Here is a 21,137-nt window from a genome sequence, read left to right as displayed (position 1 = left end):
AAGATAGATAGTTATAGAAACAATAGTCAGCCCTTATCTGTGACCTTGGGAGAACAACTGCAGTTTCTAGTGGAGGGGATGGGGACACAGAACTCTGGTGGTGGGAACAGTGTGGAACTGTACCCCCATTATTTTATAAATTATTATTAAAAACAAAACAAAAACAACTACAGCCACTCATACTGCAAGACTATCATTCAAATATGAAGGAGCAACCAAAACAGTACCAGGTGCACAAAAACTAAAGGAGTTTACCATTACCAGACCTCGCTAACAAGCTACTGAATGGAGTGCCACAGTCAAACAAGGAACATTTAACTCTCAACAAGGTGATGCACAGCTAAAAAGACCTATAAACAGAAGTCATAGATATCTGAGAAAACTTTGAAGTTTTTAAAAAATAAATTAATATATATTTTTAAAAGATTTTATTTATTAATGAGAAATATAGGAGAGAGAAAGAACCAGATATCACTCTGGTACATGTGCTGCCGGGGATTGACCTCAGAACCTCATGCTTGAGTGTCTAGTGCCTTAGCCACTGCGCCACCTCCCAGACCACAACTTTGAAGTTTTAAATGGGAGGAAGATATGAATAGAGGATGTTCTAAGCAGAGAATAGAGAAACAAGTTCAAGACAGTCATAGATTCATGTTAATTACATAGAGCGCTTCTACACGTATAACATGTTTACACACATACAGTCCTTTCTATCTTGAAATGATGTCATTTTTACTCTAGTACTTTAAATTTTTCACATATATATATTTGTTTGTTTTTCTCATACTTCTTATATCTAGTACTTTGAGGTTCTTTAATTTGGTATTCAAGGACTCTTGCTGATAAAATTCACCTTTTACCAAATGATCTATATTTCTCTGAAAAACAACTAGATGCTTTTGCTCATGTTTGCAATACAGAGAACTGAAAAACATGAGTTTGTTAAAAAAGAGAAAGGGTCAGATGGTAGTGCAGCAGGTTAAGTGCACATGGCGCGAAGTGCAAGGATGGTGTAAGGATTCTGGTTTGAGCCCCTGGCTCCTCCATCTGCAGGGTGGTTGCTTCACAGGCAGTGAAGCAGGTCTGCAGGTGTCTATCTTTCTCTCCCTGTCTTCTCCTTCTCTCTCCATTTCTCTCTGTCCTACCCAACAACAACAATATCTATAACAACAACAACAACAATGATAAAACAACAAGGGCAACAAAAGGGGGAAAAAAAAAGCCTCCAGGAGCAATGGATTTGTGGTACAGGCACTGAACCCCAGCAATAACCTCTGAGGTCAAAAAACAAACAGATTTCCCACAGCATTTAGAGTTATGTACAAAACATTTGATGAATTATAGTCTTTCTTTGATTTGTTCTAGTTTAACATATGGACCATGAGATTGTAGAAAAGTAAAATCACACAAACAAAAATACTGAATTCCATACCTTATTTTTTTTAAAAGGCCTGACTGAATTAGTTACAATAAAGAGGCATAGGCATAAATTGAATTGTTTCTCATACTATCAATACATTGGTCAGTATCTTATATTCAGCAATTGCACAGAAAAGTAAAATGGTGCCATTTGAAAGAAATCAATTTCAGTATATTCTTAAAAAATTTTTTTTGAATGATAAAAAAGCTGCATTATTTTAAACCTCAAAAACATTCATCACAAGAGGTCAGGCAGTGGTTGAGAGCACATGCTATAATGTGCAAGGACACAGGTTCAAGCCCCTCACCCCCAACCTGCAGAGAAAGCTTGACAGTGGTGAACCAGTGCTGGGGGTTTCTTTCTCCCTCTCTTCCTTTCTTGATTTCTGTCATTAACCCAAAAACATTACCTGTGGTATGTGTACCAGTGTATTATCTATTAGCAACTAGACATATGCATAAAACCACCTAACTGTCCATTGTTATTAAAGTTACCTTGTGAAAAGCTGGGTGAAACAGTTTGGTTGACAGCAAATACACTGTTTGACCTTGGTGGTGTCTGCAGCTGAGGTGGTGGAGGCTGAGCAGTGATAGGCGCAGTGTTCCCAGGTAACACAACAACATTAGATTGACTTACAGTTGTTCCTAAGGCAGTTGGATCAGTCACACAAGTAGCAATTAAAATATTATTTGAGCTGCCAAAAGTTGTACTTGTAGTTGGCATCAACTGTATGAACCCACCATCCTTGGAAACACAGGGTGTAACAACATTTCCAGAAAAGGCAACGTTGTCTTCATTCTGTGTGTTGTTTCTTGTAGAGTCTTCAGGTTTCAGTGCTAGAAGGCTCTGCTCCATTGAGGATGATTCTTCTGTTCCTTCAGCACAAACAAGAGTGCTTGCAGTTTCTTCTGAAGACAAGCATTTAACTAATTCTACATTTTTAGCAGATGACTTAGTGGGAGAAGATAAAATTATAGTTGGCAAATTTTCTCCATTGATACTAGAAACAGCACTGTTAAGTTCTGTATCTGAGGAAACAAATGGATCGTCACTGATAATAATTTTGAGGGAAACAATATTTGACCCATCTATCTCGCCTGAGCTGTCTCTAACAGTTTTATCACTAGCATTTTGGGACTCAGGGTGAGATGCCCCCTTAAAAGAATGCACAGATTCTGATTCTGAAGGAAGAATGTGTCTGTCTTCTACAGGATTGCTTTCTGGAGGCATCAATGCAACTTCCTCACAATTATCTTCATTTAAAGATAGAAACATATCTCCAACTTGTCTTACAGAAGTTGAAGATCCTTGTGAATTCAAAGTAACTTTCTCAGGCATGGAGGATTGAATTTCATGGTCCGCATGATTTAACTCAACAGATGAATCATTAGATGGTTGTGTAAGAGCTTCAGTTTGTTGTTCAGATATATTTAAGCCTGAACTTTCAACAGATACAGGTAATTTTTTACTTTGAAGTGAAGAATTATTTTGGCAATCTGAAAGTTTTTGTGATGCAACTGCTAACACATTATTAATTTCAATTTTACTCGGGTTAATTTCACTGGAATCTGGTGACTTGGAGCCATGCAAATTATTTCTAAGTCTTCCCATATTATTAGAACTCTCACAAAACTGTCTTTTTGGGGATAGTTTTTCAGTTAGTGGGGCATTCTGGGGTAAAATTTGACAATTTCCCCCAGAAATAATTGAATTATCATTGTTAGTATCACTAAGGGAAATGAATGAAGTTATTGGTATATCAGATTGGTCAGGTTGTAATCGAGATTCAGCTGACATATTTGGAGACAAAGAACTCTTCTCGACTTCCATAGCCATTTCAGTTTCAGTGGACATCTGATCAGTGTATAATTCAGTACAATGTTGACTACATTCCACATCAGAATTTACTCTTTGGTTAAAGTCATTCAAATTAGGCACAGATTCAAAGGCAATATCAAGATTACACTTCTGTTCAGTAGGTACAACTGTCTTAAAGCCCTTTTTCTGGATGCTAGGGTCACTGTGAGAAAACTGTCCCTGGGTTTCCCGTTTAGTGGGCTCATTATGATTGCTGTCATTTTTTAAAGCGCTTGCTGTGTCTTCATTTTGACAAGATGCACAACTTGGGGGTTCACCAGAACGATTACCTATAAAACATAAAGGTGCATGTAAAGCTTGAGACAGAAATCTCTACTGTAAAACCTACTTTACAAGTATCAGTAAGTGGAAGATAAATCATTTCTCTCATTTTTCAGAGTATCAAGAACACTATGAGTTAATTTTTACCACTTTCCTTTAAAATAAAGGCCAAAGCAGAGGACTTGCACCTGAGAGGCCTCAGGTTTGAGCCCCAGCAGTACCAAGAGCCAGAACTAAGTAGTAGCTCATTCAGGAAAAATACAAACCAAGCATCCAGTTGTTTTTCAAGCTTCTTGGAAAATATCTGATAAGGGAAAATTACATAGGTTTAAGAATGTATTTACCACTTTCTCTTTTTGGCCACAAGGCTTATTGATGGGGCTCAGTACCTACACTATGAATCCACTGCTCCTGAAGGGCATTTATTTTTCGTTCTATTTTTATTGGACATGAGAGATACTGGGGGGGGATACAGAGGGGATGCAAACCCAGGTCCTTGCGCATGATGACATATGTGCTTAACTTGGTATGCCACCACCTGGCCACTGAACGATTTCTTTAAAAAAAAGTTCTAAGACAACTACCAAAAAAAAAAAGTTCCTGAGGCCTTGGAAGTTGCATAGTGGATAAAATGTTGGCCTCTCAATCATGAGGTCTTGAATTCAATCCTCAGTATCGAATCATCGCATGTAACAGACTGATACTGTCTTGTTTTAATAGCTAATTAAAAAAAAAATAGTTCTAAGCATTCATTTTTATCCCAAACTGTTGACTTTTCAGTTTCTACCACTTCTTGACTTTACTTTATTTGATGTATTTATAGGTGAAATACAACAAAGCACTTTTCATCATGATCAATATTTGATTTTATTGTATACTGATTAACATTGCAGTTACTGAAGAAAAACTATAAATGAATACTTTAGTCCTTGCCTTTGGAGAGATCTGTCTAGTTAAGACAGATTATATAAAATGTGGTAAAATGAGGTTGGGAGTGGTGTGATGGCAGAACACAGGACTTTTAAGCATGATGGTCCTGCTACCATATGCAGGAGTGATGTTTTCCTTTTGGAAACAATAGATCTTTAAAAACTATAAGAGTACAAAAGCAAAAGGTACTTCTTTCTGCCTACAGGATGTAAGAAAATGTCATCAATGAGGTATTCTAGGAACCAGGAGAGCTCCTGGGAGTATTAATGATGTTACACTAGGGGAAGCTCCACAGATGGTAGAGCAGACTTGTGATGTCTTTCCTATTCTGTTGAAAATAAGGAGAGTGAAAAATTTGGGCTGGGAATAGTGGAATTGCATGTGCATTAGGCCCCGACCAAAAAAAGAGGCATTATTCCACGAGAACCTGAACTGAATGAATAAACTTATAATGCTGGGGAAAAAAAGAAAGAGAAAAAAAAAAGAGGGCACTTAGCAAAAACAAGACAGTGTTATGTAGTACTCAATTTAGGATATAAGATTAATAATACGAAGCTATTTCAGAAAAATGTTAATTACCTATCATGTGCCTATTAACATTAACATGATATACTGATTAATATTAGGAACTAAAATTTGTGCTTCAAAATTATGCTAAATGTGATAGATCTGTAAACTAATCAAATTGTGAAATCAAAATCCTATTGCATCATAAAAGAATGAGAACTAGAGATTTGTCTTTAAACCAAAGTCTTGGGAATACTTTATTAATGGAGAAAACAAATCTGAAAATCACCTATGTGGTAATCGATCAATTTCCAAATTGGATAGTATTTCCTGCCTTTGAAAATTTAAGACTAGTAATTAGGATGTGGATTGATAACATCAACAAAATCAAATTCTTACCAGATCTTTCTGTTTTAAAAGAATCTTTAACTGTTAGATTAGTTTCATCTGCTAAGACTACATTGGAATTGGTTTCCATATGCTGACTGGAAATGCCTTGTGAAACATTTTTATTATTCTTTGTTTTACCTGTTAGAAAGGGAACAGGGAAACAACTGGTTAAATGACCACACTAAAACACGCATCAATTAATATAGCTTGACAGCGGTCAAGCAAATGTTAAATTTTGGTTTTAATTATGGTCTTTTAGATGCTTTTTATTTTTATTTTTTTTGAGGTGTGGCCAAATTGTAGAGAGGTCTCCAGATAAATGGAAAACAATCTGTCTGGATTTCTTCTGATCAAACTGAAGCACCATTTGTCCCCACACCTACGTGAAGAAACAAGGAAAGGGAAAGATTTAGGTGCATGGATGCTTTTAAATTGCTTGCCTTGTATATCACTGACTAGTATTAAGACTTTTCATCACACTGGTAGTTTTTTTTTTTTTTTAATAACTACTTATTAGTGAGAGATCGGAGTATGAGAAAACCTAAATATGCAGCTGGTACAAGTGATGCCAAGGACTGAACCAAGAAAATCATGCTAGAGGTCCGAGGCCTTATCTACTATGTCAATTCCAGGGTTGCCAGACTCTGAATTCTTAAACTTCTGTTAGAATCACCATTTTAAATGCATTAATGCTGCAGGGGATTACATTGTAAGAACTATTGTATTAGGCAGTAGTACAGAGGGTAATTAACAATTTTTGGTGCTGTTTCAATATTCCCCAATTTTGACCAGTACAATGTGTGCATTAGTAGAATTGAACATGTTATGTAAACAAACATGTCTACAAAAAGAAAGCACAAAACATCTATTATTTTTCCCCCAAACCATCTTATTGGGGGAAATAATTCAACTGGAAGAGAATGAGACTTGCATGCCAAAGACTCTCATTTCAATCCCTGGTGTTTCATGGAATAATGCTCTTTTTCACAGGGAGTAAATAAAAATGTAAAATATATTTCATAGTGCTAGCTTCAGCAGTATATACCGAAACTGAAATGATACAGGGATTAGAATGACACCTGTGGAAGGATGACATGCAAGTGTTTGATACTTTTCCTTAGAATGATATTCTTCTACCTACCTTTAAAGAAACAGATTACTTACCATAATCAAAAAGATCAAACAGTGCCTGAAATGCTGGATCTGATTCTGTCTGTTCCAATATATCCTGTATAACTTCTTCAGACATGTGAATTTCACTCTGCAAAAGAAGAAGTGATGTCAAGTAAATTAATAAGGCTTAGTTCCAGCAAAATCATTAGAGGACAACTGGTAGTTTGACAGTTTGACTTTTTAAGTCAAGACCAGAAAATATAAAGTGAATGTTCTTGAATTTTACTTGTTGGAGTTAAAACCTAATGATTATAGAGCCAGGGAAATACCATAGTGGTCATGCAAAAAGATTTTTATGCCTTAGGCTTCACAGACCCAGATTTAATACCTAGCACCATCACAAACCAGAGCTAAGCAGTGATCCAGCAAAAAACAGAAGCTTGATTACATTCTCAAACACTAAAAACAAAAATATAGGAATAACATATACATAAATACAAATCATTCTATATTTTTTAACACACAACACTGTATAAATCTAAGGTATACTGGTATGTCTTGGCCTACAAACACTGTGAAATAGTCACCATCATAAAATTTAGTTAATAGCTACTGACTTACAGAAGACAATAGCTGAGAAAGCTGTGGTATATATATACAATGAACTACTACGCAGATATTAATAATAAAGAACCCACCTTCTCTGACCCATCTTGGATGGAGCTAGAAGGAATTATGTTAAGTGAGCTAAGTCAGAAAGACAAAGGAGTATGGGATGATTCTATTCATAAATAGAAGCTGAGAAAGAAGGAAAGAAGAGCAAAAAGGGAAACTCAAAGCAGGATTTGACTGAATTTGGAGTAGGGCACCAAAGTAATAATCTCTGGGTTGAGGGTAGATGTTCAGCTTCACTGGGGGGGCTGGGGAGAGGATGGGATTAAAATAAAAAAGACACAACAAAGCCTTTTCTCCCTGTGATTGATGAAAACTCCTAGAACCTATTTTTGTTTCTTTTTATTGCCCTTGTTTTGTTGTAGTTGTTACTGATGTTGGATAGGACAGAAATGGAGAGGAGGGGAAGACAGAGAGGAAAGACACCTGCAGACCTGCTTCACTGACTGTGAAGCGACTCCCCTGCAGGTGGGGAGCCGGGGGCTCGAACCAGGATCCTTATGCCAGTCCTTGTGCTTTGTGATAGGACAGAAAGATATGGAGAGGAGGGGAAGACATAGAGAGGGAGAGAAAGATAGACACCTGCAGACCTGCTTCACTGCCTGTGAAGCGACTCCCCAGCAGGTGGGGAGCCGGGGGCTCGAACCAGGATCCTTATGCCAGTCCTTGTGCTTTGTGATAGGACAGAAAGATATGGAGAGGAGGGGAAGACATAGAGAGGGAGAGAAAGAAAGACACCTGCAGACCTGCTTCACTGCCTGTGAAGCGACTCCCCTGGCAGGTGGGGAGCCGGGGGCTCGAACCAGGATCCTTATGCTGGTCCTTCTGCTTTGTGCCACGTGCGCTTAACCTGCTGCGTTACCGCCCAACTCCCAGAACTTATTTTCCAAACAGCTCTCTCTTTTTAATTGAGCACTGCTCAATTCTGGCTTATGGTGGTGTAAAGGATTGAACCTGGGAACTCAAGAGTCATAGGCATGAGAGTTTGTCCGCATAACCACTGTGATATTTCCTCTACCCACTAAACAAATTTCAAGCATACCATACAGTCGTTAACTACAGGGATCATGCTGAATACATAGCATTTAATTTTAGCTACCACTACCCCCTGCTTTTGATAACCACAAATGTCATCTTTTTTCTGTGACTTTATAATGTTCTTTAATCTGCTTTTACCACACTACTATACTGTATATTGCTTTTCATATCCTTCAAAATCTACTTCATCTCTCCTTTGTTTGCTTTGGTCTTTTCACATTATATGATTTGAAATATACAGTCTTGCAAGTCTGAGTTAATAGGGAATGAGGTTTGTCAATTACAATAAATTTTCATTTAAGGTTGGAAAGTTCTGGGAAATTAAAATTTAAAGCAAATCAGTAACAGGTATATAAAATTTTGGAAGAACTTTATGTCATTTTGCTCAACATCAACTAGTATTTCTTCTCTTTTTTCTCCATCAATGTAACTAAACAGTTTAATTATATTTATAAAGCAAAATAATTTTATAGTATCTACATTTTAATTTTTTTCCTTTAAGATACATTTCATTCTGGGACTTTAAGGCTGATAGTCATTCTGGAAGCTAGGTGTGGAATGGAGTAGGAGATAATGGATTTTGTTACCTAGATTTTACACAATATCATGTTTGGAGCACAACCTCTAAGAGGTACTGTTGCTGTTAACCCTTTGAGGATTTATATGTTATAAAGTGGATTGTCCTCCAATTGGTTTAAATTTTTTTTTTTCCTCCAGGGTTATTGCTGGGCTCGGTGCCTGCACCATGAATCCACTGCTCCTGGAGGCCATTTTCCCCCCCTTTTTGTTGCCCTTGTTGTGGTTATCATTATTGCCATTGTTGATGTTGTTCGCTGTTGGATAGGACAGAGAGAAATGGAGAGAGGAGGGGAAGACATAGGGGGAGAGAAAGATAGACAACTGCAGACCTGCTTCACAGCTTGTGAAACGACTCCCCTGCAGGTGGGGAGTGGGGGGCTCGAACTGGGATCCTTAAGCTGATCCTTGTGCTTTGCGCCACGTGCGCTTAACCCGCTACGCTACTGGCCGACTCCCAATTGGTTTAAATTTTTAGAATTTCATGCCTATGCAATATATATATAACGATACCAGTTCGAGCCCCCAACTCCCCACCTGTAGGGGGGTCGCTTCACAGGCAGTGAAGCAGGTCTGCAGGTGTCTCTTTCTCTCCCCCTTTCTGTCTTCCCCTCCTCTCTCCATTTCTCTCTGTACTATCCAACAACAGCAATATCAATAACAACAATACAGCAACAATAAAGAACAAGGGCAACAAAAGGGAAAATAAACAAATATTAAAAAAATAGTTCTGCCTTTACTAAGCTAAAAACAGTAGCTAGGCACTACTTATTGAAAGTAATATATTACTAGAATAAACCTTTCTTTTGTGCAATTATGCTATACTTAATTCTCCAAGGTGGATATTTCAAATTTCTTTTTATCACAGCACTGCTCACCTCTGGTTTATGGTAGTGCGGGGGATTGAACCTGGGACTTTGAAGCCTCAGGCATGAGAGGCTCTTCGCATAACCACTATTCTATCTACCCACATCCTCAAATTTTCATTTACACTAAAGTATAACAAATATTAAGGCATCTGTTCATTCCTTTACCAGAGCTTAGCTCTGGGTTATGGTGCCGCTAGGGACTGAACCTAGAACCTCAGAGTCTCAGGCATGAAGACTTTTTTAAATTATAATTTTATTTATAAAATGGAAACACTGACAAGACCATAGGGTAAGGGGGGTACAATTCACACAATTCCTACCACCAGAACTCTGTATCTTATCCCCTTCATTGATAGTTTTTCTATTCTTTATGCCCCCTGGGAGTGTATTTTACATAACCATTATGCTATCTCCCTTGCCCAATTCATGACCCTTTTCTTCTTCCACCCCGGTTCCATGGCTGCCAGTTCTTAGCAACATCGCCCCGCCAGATATTCGTCGGGATGCGGCATCATCTAAGTTCATTTCCCACGTCTACGCTCGACCGGACCTGCCAATATACGCGGATATCTTCGCCCACCCTGTCCAACGCTTGACGTCTCGTCACCCAATCTGGTCCCCTACGCCTACACTGAACTTCTCTGTTCCAGACTCTTGGAAACAGAGCTGGCAGTCAGCTGAGGTAAAGAACAAACACCTCATCACAGACCCCTGCAAGCGTCAACCCGGCTTTGACCTAGCACGTTATGATTGGGCCCTCCTCAATCACTATCGAACAGGCCATGGCCGGTGCGCCATGTTCCATCGCTGGGGAGCCCGAGACGACCCGAACTGCCCCTGCGGCTCCAGACAGACTATGACTCACATAGTCAACGACTGCCACCTCTCCAGATTCAAAGGAGGTCTCGAAACTTTACATCAGGCTCAACCTGACGCTGTTGACTGGCTACGGAAGAAGGGCAAACGCTAGAAGAAGATGACCCTTTTGAGAGGTATTTTCTTCATTATAGCTTATGACCATTATGCAAAGTGATACTGATTACAGGAGCCAGAGAACACAAGCTGCAGATATTTTGCATGTCTCAGACATTAAAGCCTTTTGCATAACCTTTACATTATCCCCAGCCCAGGATAAATTCTTACTAGTGAAAAAACAAAACAAACAAACAAACAAAAAAACCAGATCAGTAGTTCAGGAGATGGCAGTAGATAAAGGGTTGGATTTTTACACATGAGGTCTGAAGTTAGATTCCTGGCAAATTCACTAGAATGCTGCTCTGGCTCTCTTTCAAATAACTGTGCAATAAAAATGGAAGAGGAAGTGAGAGAAGGGGAAAGACAGGAGGGAGGAGGAGTAAGAGAAACAGGGAGAGAAGGAGAAAACAGCTGTACATTTAAAACTTAAGAGTTAGGAACACCACATAAAAGCACCAAGAACAAAAAAAGAGATGGAACTACATAGATAGTGGAGAAGCCTTGGTGTCCTCCAACACCCATGGAAAAATATGCGAAAAATTGGGCTAGGGAGGTGGCCCAGTAATGGAGTGAACACATGAAGACCTATGCTCATTCCTAGCCCCACATTAAAATCAAACAAAAAGCCAGATGACTACTGACAAGTATCCTTTGAGACTGCTAAGAATGCAGGTTATCTGTGTAACTACTATGTATATGCTCATACAAAGTTTAAGCACTACTAAATAAAAGTAGTTTGACCCAGTGTACTACTGAATTAAATATATTTATTAATGGAACATCTGATTTATTTATTTTTTTAGAAACCAATATATTTAAACAGATAATACTGAACATACTTTTAAGACAATTCATTCAAAGCTGGGGTACAACCAGAAGATGCCTTCCACCTAGTGAATGGTGAGTTGAAATGCTGAGGTTTCACTTACTGAAGTAGTTATCAGCACCACCATCTTATTCTCTATCATGTCACTGAAAACAGATTAGATGGAAACTTCTCACAGTTGGGCCTATGATAAGAGTATGAGTAAAAGGCTGAAGTAAGGTTAGAGAACAGCTGATAAGGCAATGTTGTTTTTTTTTCACCAGCTGTATCAGTTTTAGGTGAAGTTTTGTGATGTTTTTAAATAAAATATGGAGACTGTAGAATAAAAAGGACAACTAGCATATTTTTTAAAGCAAAAACAATAGACTTAAAAGGCATTTCAAGTAAGTAACTATGGATATTCATTTACCCTTAAATTAGTTGCAGATTTAAATGCTGTTTTACTTACCAGAGGACTGCTCAGCTCTGGCTTATGGTGGTGAAGGGGATTGAACCTCAGACATGAAAGTCTGTTTGTATTACCATTATGCTATTACTCTGCCTGAGATTTAAATTCTCAATGTCAGTTATAAAAAAATTCCAAGTATTTCAATTTTGGTAAAACATACATTCGAATATATTGGGATAGGAAAATTTGGGTTGGTGGTGGTAGCATACTTCAGAACATGTTATAATACAAAAGGAACCAGGTTCGAGTCCCCCTCCCCCATCACCCCGTCCCCAACTGCAGGAGGAAAGCTTTGCGACAGTAAAGCAGTGTTGCTCTCTCTCTTTTTGTCTTATTTCTGACTGTCTCTATCCAATAAATAAAATCAAACTTTAAAAAAAAAAAAAGGTTAAACTTCAATAAATTTTTGGGGACCAGGCAGTGGCACACCTGGTTGAGCATGCCAGTTGCCATGTGCAAGGACCTTGGTTTGAGGTCCTTGCTCCCCACCTATAGTGGGATGTTTCCTCCTTCAATTTCTCTACCCTATATGAAAAAAATAGGGGGAAAAAAAAAAGAGGGCTGGACAGAAGTGCAGGCGATTTAAGAGCAGTTAGCGTGAAGCGAAAGAACAGGCATATGGATCCCGGTTCGGGCCCCCGGCTCCCCACCTGCAATAGGGCCTCTGCACAAGCGATGTGCAGGTGTCTATCTTTCTCTCCCCCTCCTGTTTCCCCTCCTCTCTCGATTTCTCTCTGTCCTATCCAACAACAGCAATGGCAATAAAATGGGAAAAAATGGCCTCCAGGAGCAGTGGATTCAAAGTCCTAGCACTGATCCCCAGCCGTATAAAAACAAAAAAACTTGTGAAGAGAAACTCTCGTGAAGTCATATAATGCATGGTAAGGTGTGCTATCTTGTAGCCTGCTGTACAACATTTCTATTTTATGACTTAATTTTTCTTTTTAAATTTCATCAGGGGATTAATGGTTTATAGTTGACAGAAAAATACAACAGTGTGTACATGTATAATATTAACAATTCAACCCCCACTAGGTCCTTCTCTACCCTCTGCCATTATGTCCCAGGACCTGAGCCATCCCCGCTCCCGCGCGCCACACACACACACACACACACACACACACACACACACACACACACACACACACACACACACACACCTGAGTCTTTTACTTTGGTGCAATACACCAATATGACTTAAAATTTTGTTCATTCCCTTTTCTAGGGAACAGCTGGTCTGTTTTCAGTTACTGTCTACCATAAAAAAAGTTTTGTGTGCATCTGTGGAGGGGACTTAGCCAAATTGCCAGACTTTAAGATAGGAGTAATATAACTGTAACCATCACCACGGCTTCACTGCTCCAAGCTAATCTTCAGCTAAAGACATGGAAGGAAGACACTACAGCACTGAAGCTTTCCCCCAATGCAGGGGGACTGGGTTGAACTTGGTTCATTTGAATGAGAAAGCAGGATTACTATTCAGGTTAGCTATCCTGCAAGTCCAGACAGATGTGATAAAACTTTTCTCAAACTATCGGTGGGGTTGGACATCACATTCAGATAATGGAGGAAATCTGTACCTTGAATTACATCGTTTAAACATTGATCTGTTGGCAAAGAGTTTGAAAAGAAGCCAAAATATAAGCAGCATTCTCTCCTCAAGGGTTACTAGAGGTCCTCAGTGGCTGCAGGAGTAGTGAGTAAGTGATGGAGAGGGAAAAAAGGAGAGACACTAGCAACACTACTCTACTACTTATCAAGTTTCCCCAGGTAGGTAGGGACAGGGGACTTAAACTGGTGGCTTTGTGCATACCAACAGTGAGCTCTACTAGGTGAACCATCACGGGACACACAGTCAGTTTTGCCTGAGTACTTACACACACCCTTAACCTACCTGAAGTCCTAAGAGTTCATCAATTGAAGTCTCTGGCTCAGTAAGGTTGCTGTCTGTTTGCTTAGGTACTTGAGCAGTATTGTCACTGAAAAAGAAAAATATTTTAGTAGAGTTCTCAACTAGGCAGAAACAATTAGGTGTTTTAAACACATGTAGCTTACCTAGTCAAAAACTTATTTATGTTTTCAGCAAGCTTCTCTTGAAGAGATTTGTTGCTTAGTATCTTTTCTCGTGCATTTTCAATAACCATTTGCTGGAAAGGAAAATGAATATTAATAAAAACACAGGACAGATTGTTTTTAAAAAAGAACCCAACGATAGAAGCTGGCTGGTATTAATAAGCTGAGCTGAATATTCAGAAGTTAGGATGGTCCCCTTTGTGTTAAAATCTGTATACTTGGAGCCAGGCTGTGGCGCACCTGGTTAAGTGCATGTGTTATACCATGCCAGGTTCCAGCCCCTGGCCCCCACCTGCAGGGAAGAAGCTTCATGAGTAGGTAAACAGTACTGCTCATCTGTGTCTGTCTCTCCCTCCTCCATCCCCCTGCCTTCTTAATATCTGTCATATCAAATAAAATAAGTTAAAATATTTAAATTAAATAAAACCTGTATACCACACCTAACAACATACAAGTGGTTTCAGACGCTTCACTTTGTTCACTGATTACAGACTACAATTCCAAACTTTGGCTTTGCATGTTAACTTTTTTAGTAATCTGACTCCAGTAAGAATAAAACAAACAATAAACATTATTACATTGTAAAATTCAGCAAAACAAAGTGATTAGTTTCCCATATATACTATCCTTAGAGCTTTTGCACCCTCTATTCTGAATGGACACCTACTTTTATAAGCTGCTACTCCCTACCACAGGGTACTTTTATTACAGTGTTTTAAGAGAAAAACTCTATTATGCACAAAGTTTTGTGTTTGTCAATGTGTAAAGGCCCAGGAGTATCTCAAATTGACAATTTTGGGGAGGGAAAGGGAGACATATAATTGTTATGCAATAGTATTTTTTTTAAAAAAAAGATTTTGAACCTAAGGTTACAGGTTCAATTCTCAACACCACCATAAGCCAGAGTTGAGCAGTGCTCTGGTCTCTCTTTCGTACTACTATCTTCTCATTAACATAAAGAAAATATTTTTTAAATTTGGGGGGGGGGTCACTTACTTTTTCTACTGCAAATGCGTTTGGATCCTGGAAATTCCGTATTGTTGAATGGGGTCCAGACAGAGTGATACTTTTTTTTTGAGATTCACTTGAACACATTAGAAAAGTCTGTTAGTATGAATACCAGACTCAATAATTGCGTATGCTGACATAAATCTTAAGATCATGGTACAACATTGTCTATCTGGTAGAAATGAAGGAAGAGCTAGTATTGAAACACTGCTAGACTTGAAATAAGAACAAACAAACTTGGTGAAAGAGGTACAGGGCAGGACTTGTAAGCACAAACCACTGAGTTTTGTGCTCCACACATCTGCCAGTATTTCAGAATAATGCTCTGACTTCTCATTAGTAACTAAACCTTTCTGTGGGGGTCGTATTGTTATATGGAAAACCGGGAAATGTTATGCATGTACAAACCATTGGATTTACTGTCGAATGTAAAACATTAATTACCCAATAAAGAAATTAAAAAAAAAAAAAAAAAACCTTTTTGTGTGTATGTTGCCTGGGAAGTAGTGTAGTAGTTAGAGCATTGGACATAATAGCTTGAAGTCACGAGCTTGATCCCTGGCATCACATGATCATTAATGAATAAAAGTCCTTAAAAAAGAGAGCTGGGCAGTAGTGCAGTGGGTTAAGTGCACATGGCGCAAAGCACAAGGACCGGTGTAAGGATTCCAGTTCGAGCCCCCAGCTTCCCACCTGCAGGGGAGTTGTTTCACAGGTGGTGAAGCAGGTCTGCAGGTGTCTATCTTTCTCTCCCACTCTCTCCATTTCTCTTTCCTATCCAACGACAACATCAACAACAATAATAACTACAACAATAAAATAACAAGGGCAACAAAAGGGAATACTTTAAAAAAATCCTTTAAAAAGTACATTTTAAGGATGGGGAGAGATAACAGTGATTATACAAAGGACTTTAATGCCCAAAGCTCCAAGGACCCAGGTTTAATCCCCTGTACCACTATAAGCCAGAGATGAGCAGTACTCAGCTCTGTCTACCCGTCCTCTTTCAATTTCTCTCTGTCCTATCCAACGACAGCAATACAAATAAACAAAGGCAACAAACAAACAAACAAACAAACAAACAATAGCCTCTAGGAGCAATGGATTTGTAGTGCAGGCACAGAGAACCAGCAATAACCCTAGAGGCAAAAAAAAAAAAAAAAAAAAAAAAAAGGAATGGTTATATAGTGAACAATCCCAAGAACTCAGTCCAACCTTGCTTTATTTTTACTTATTTTTTATTAAAAGAGACACACAAAGAGAAAGATAAATAGAGAACTAGACACCACAGCTCTGTTTAGGTCTAGCACATGGTGGTGCTGGGGACTGAGTCTAGGACCTCAGAGCCTCAGACATGAAGTCTTTTGCATAACCATCATATCGGTTTCTGCAGACCCAATCTTGCTATTTTTAAAAGATAATTTCTGTAGGTTTGTGGAAACTGGTTCTTTTCAAAAACATTTACTGGGTTCGTAAAATAGCTCATCTGGATAGTGTGTGGCTTTGCCAGGTGTGCGACCCATGTATGAAATCTATACCTCCTGCACTGAAGGACACTTTGATACTGTGGTCTTTTTCTTTCTGTCCCTTCCCCTCTTACTATTAAGAAAGAGGGAAAAACATTTACTGTGGTCTAGGATTTGGCCATAGTAGTAGAGGGCCTGATTCTTAGCATCATGAGGTAGGTTCTGAGGTCAGTCCCTGCCACTCCATATGCAAAGTGATGCTCTGTCTCTCTTCCTCATTAATAACTGAATCTTTTAAAATATAATTATTTACCTTTTGCGTCTACCAGGAGACATTAAACTGGCATGATTTTTCTTCTCCTGAGGACCAGGAATGATATTTAAAATCTCTCCAGCTGTATTTCAAGAAAAAGAAGTCAAGGAAATTGAATAGCTTTCTAAATTTTAATGGTATAAGCAGCATCAAAAATTATTTATACTAAATACATTTAGTATGTACTTTGTATCAAGTATATGAGTAGAACCACAGAAGATAAAACATAGGCCCTATGACTTGAATATAACAATAAAAAACCCACAAAGTACTGTATCAACAACAAAAATATGGCCTATATTTTTTTTGAAAAAATTTTCATTTATTTATTTGATAGAGACAGGAAGAAATTGAGAGGGAAGGGGGAGATAGGGAGAGAGACAGAGATACCTGCAGCACTGCTTCACCACTTGGGAAGCTTTCCTCCTGCAGGTGGGGACCAGGGGCTTGAACATGGGTCCTTGTGCACTGTAACATGTGTGCTCAACCAGGTGTGCCACCACCCAGCTCCTATACTTCTTACAATTCTTCCATGTATAATAAGATTTTAAATCAGATATAAAATAAACTGGAAATAAAATGGATATAAATACATTTTAGCTAAATTACACCTGAATGATACCAGAGGGCTTATACTAAGTGAAAGGAGTCTGTGGGAGACATACTGATGATTACATTCATTCATATGCAAGATTTAAGAACCAAAACACGGAAAAACATAGGGTAAAACAAACCTTTTATTAAGTTTGTTTTTTATTTGTTATTTTTAAATAGTGGTTTAATAATGATTAACAAGATTATAGGAGTGGCTTGGGAGGTGGCGCAGTGGATAAAGTACCGGATTCTCAAGCATGAGGTTATGAGTACAATCCCCGGCAGCTCATGCCCGGCAGCTCATGTACCAGAGTGGTGTCTGGTTCTTTCTCTCTCCCCCATCTTTCTCATAAATAAATAAATAAATAAATTCCTAAAAAAATTTAATATCTTTATTGGATAGACAGCCAGAAATTGAGAGGGAAGGGGGTGGCAGAGATGGGAGAGAGACAGAGAGACACCTGCAACACTGCTTCACCACTTGTAAAGCTTTCTCCCTGCAGGTGGGGACTAGGGGCTTGAACCTGGGTCCTTGCACATTGTGACATGTGCACTCAACCAGGTGCACCACCACCCAGGTCCAATAAATAAATTCTTAAAAACAAAAACAGAAACAAATACGATTGTAAGATAACCACAGTACAATTCTACAAAGTTCCCACTACTACATCTCTGAAACACCAATCTGAAGACATTCATGGGGGGGGGCGGGAGTTGGAGGCACTCTAACCTGCTATGGAGACACATGGCACTTGGGTGGTGAATGAACCATGCAGGTAGGCACAGTACTTTGGGGAAATATGAAATTTTACCTCACAGACAAAAACTGTGCTGCAAATACATTTCCCTGATGAAAATTAAAATAAGTTTTAGCTGAACAGCAAACTCGTGCCTGAATTTTAATATCAACTCTATTATTATTGGATCTGGGGCCTTACACATTCAGTTTCATGGGACAAATACCATAATACTCTCCTCCAGTGTAGTAAGGAGGGAACTGGGTTGTAAGTATGGAAAGACAAAGCCCCACCCAACAAGCTCTAGCTCCACCTCCTAACTCTACAATTAACTAGTTATTTTGATCCCTAACATCATGTGCTTTTTGGAGTTTCAAGTAAGTATTGAACATTTGATATTATGTGGGGGTTGTATTGTTATGTGAAAAGCTGGGAAATGTTATGCATGTACAAACTATTATATTTCCTGTCGACTGCAAGCCATTAATCTCCCAATAAAGAAATTAAAAAAAAAAAAAAAAAAAAAGGAAAACATTTAGGGTGGTAGGTGAATCTGATTCCTCATTCCAGGAAGACAGGCTGGCATAAACAAAGGTTAGGAGGTAATGAAACATACTTAAAATTGCAGATTCTTTTTCTATAATGTAGAAAATTAAGAAATAAGTTCAAAGCTGTAATTCATTCAGAGTAGGACAAGAATCCTATCTTAAAATGTCTCAGATTCTGAATCTTGTCTTACTGCTATAATTCTACATGATGAGTACAAAGATTATCTTATTTAAGAAATCTGAGTAAAGACAAAATTTACATGCTATCAGGAAACTCACTGGATAGTACATTTGCTTTATTATGAGCACAATTTAGGTTAGAGCTTGGCTCCCACAATAATGAAGGAAGTTTGAGTGGTGTGGTATCTTTCTGTTTCTCAGTAAATCTTCAGTAATGACAAACAAAATAAAATCAAATACAAGAACACAAAATTGGAACTTACTAGGTACAGTCTCTTGTGCCTGTGAATGACTGACTACTATAAAATTTGACCTTAAAGGAGCTGAAATTTGGCCAGCTGGACGAGTAACTTGTGTAGCTGTCAAGGGAGTAGCAGTAAAGTTTTCCGAAGGGTAGGGTAAGGTAACCAACTCTGAAGTGACAGGAGCTGTTTGAGATGCAAGTCGTCTTTGTCGTTTAATTTCAGCAATTCCATTTCTTGTTCGGGCTGAAACAGATGGCCACTTACAATTAATTCAGAATAAGAACAGTTTGGTATTAGAAATCCCTAAAATAATGTCCTACTATTTAAAATGTTAGCTCTACATATTGAAAAAGTCCTTTAAAAAGATCAACTTGTTGTGGTCCAGGAGGAGGTGCAGTGGATAAAGCATTGGACTCTCAAGCATGAAGCTCTGAGTTTGATCCCTAGCAGCACATGTACCAGTGATGTCTGGTTCTTTCTCTCTCTCTCTCCATCTTTCTCAATAATAAACAAAATCTTTAAAAAATCCACTAGTTTATGTGATAGTTTCATGAGAAACTAAAATACACTAAAATTTTTCTAAGCCTGAGTACATTTTTATTAATAAGCTAAAAGGATACATTCAAATTTTGCTAAGCGTGAATATTTTTATTAATAATTCACATTGATTAAACCTCCAAATAAAGAAATAAACTTCCGGAATGAGAACTATGCATTTATGAGAACTAATGAGTAAAATGGGGGAATAACTAAAATGCCAAGTATACTTAGAGAACTGCAGTAGTGATATATACAAGGTCTCAGTAACAGATCATCTGATGGGGTAAGTATTCCTGAACATTATAGTTTTAAATTTGAATACCAACCTCTCTGACTGGCAGCAAACCCTGGAGAATTGTGCATGCTCCTAACAAATAAAACAAAGTAGTTATCCATTATTAAATGTCTGGTAGTAAGATGTATTGTTTTAACCAGCGACATACTTGAAATAAACTGTGACTTAAAAGGCAATAGGATCTCTTAAAAGAAAAAAAAAAAAGACAAGCATGTTTGGGGGACTATGTAAGCAAGTGTTATTTTCTTGTAAATATACTCACATAATTTTAATAACTACATTTCTATTCAATTAAGTATGCTAGTCACAATCCACTAAGAATACAAATTGACTTGACTTTAGGAATACATACATTAAAAAAATTTACAATTATAAATTACATTTTATAATTTTAGAACCATCCCAGTGTAATTCTGATTTCACGTGTTTCAAAATCCCAAAGTTGAGTTCAAAAGACATCACACTGTCCTATACAATATTTACAGGAAGAAAAAAATCTCTAAGAAAATGCTTAAAGGGGCCAGGCAGTGGAGCACCTGGTTAAGCACATACACTAGTGTACAAGGTCCTGGGTTCAAGCCCCTGGTCTCCACCTACAGGGGGAAAGCTTCATGAGTAGTGAAGCAGGGCTGCGGGTATCTCTTTCCATCTCTACTTCCCTTTCCCCTCAATTTCTGTCTCTATCCAATAATAAAGTTTAAAAAAGAAAGAAAATGCTTAATGTAAGTTGATTCTCCTTTTACTATAAATTATACTTACTATGCAATATGTTTGGGTGTCAGACACAGTGCCACTGCCTTAGAAAATCTGTGAAGCAAGTCTTCACAAACAAGAGCCAGAAAACTTACTGAATCATCAGAGTAAGCATTTTTATTGATAGTAACTGATTTTGGCAAGATCTGGCTAACAGTCCACTCTTAAGTATCTAAAAGTATTAAATTATAAATATTTTAAGATTATCTTTTTGTTTTCATATTTTTATTAATGATTTATAAGAATATAAAACAAGGGTACTGTATAGTTCTATACTACTCCCACTACCAGAATTTAAGATTATTTTCAAAAGGTGGTCAGGAAATGGGAATACATGTGACTTTAAGTTAAAGCATCTGGGGCCACTTAAACAGTTTCAAACGATGAAGGAATATGTGTGTGGAATTAAAACAGGGTATTCACTGGTAGGTCTGGGAGAAAAAGATGCCTCTGGCTTTCATACCAGACAATGAGATGCTGTA

The 21,137-nt window shown here is 38.1% G+C and overlaps 1 protein-coding gene and 1 non-coding gene across 5 annotated transcripts in view; both read right to left on the bottom strand.

Moving 5' to 3' along the window:
* Positions 1-21,137, bottom strand: part of LOC103128889 (protein NPAT) — a 47,713-nt gene that overhangs the window by 9,345 nt on the left and 17,231 nt on the right. For 2 of the 4 annotated variants that reach the window (XM_060180133.1, XM_060180130.1), the window contains exons 5-13: positions 19,934-19,974; positions 19,086-19,310; positions 16,764-16,845; positions 14,973-15,060; positions 13,959-14,050; positions 13,798-13,882; positions 6,551-6,647; positions 5,396-5,524; positions 1,915-3,567 (exon numbers count right to left, since the gene is read on the bottom strand). In XM_060180133.1, the coding sequence (XP_060036116.1) occupies positions 1,915-3,567; positions 5,396-5,524; positions 6,551-6,647; positions 13,798-13,882; positions 13,959-14,050; positions 14,973-15,060; positions 16,764-16,845; positions 19,086-19,310; positions 19,934-19,974 (2,492 nt within the window). Of the gene's footprint in view, positions 1-1,914; positions 3,568-5,395; positions 5,525-6,550; positions 6,648-11,558; positions 11,632-13,797; positions 13,883-13,958; positions 14,051-14,972; positions 15,061-16,763; positions 16,846-19,085; positions 19,311-19,933; positions 19,975-21,137 lie in introns of those variants that run through there. The other 2 variants (XM_060180131.1, XM_060180132.1) reach the window with 2 other exon arrangements.
* LOC132535161 (small nucleolar RNA SNORA55) lies at positions 5,671-5,803 on the bottom strand. The gene has a single exon (XR_009546945.1). It is a non-coding gene; the product is annotated as a small nucleolar RNA SNORA55 (small nucleolar RNA).

The sequence above is a fragment of the Erinaceus europaeus genome, chromosome 20, assembly GCF_950295315.1.
Source record: "Erinaceus europaeus chromosome 20, mEriEur2.1, whole genome shotgun sequence".
Classification (NCBI taxonomy): domain Eukaryota; kingdom Metazoa; phylum Chordata; class Mammalia; order Eulipotyphla; family Erinaceidae; genus Erinaceus; species Erinaceus europaeus.
Note: the sequence above shows the minus strand (reverse complement) of the source record. Positions and strands in the feature narration are given on the sequence as shown.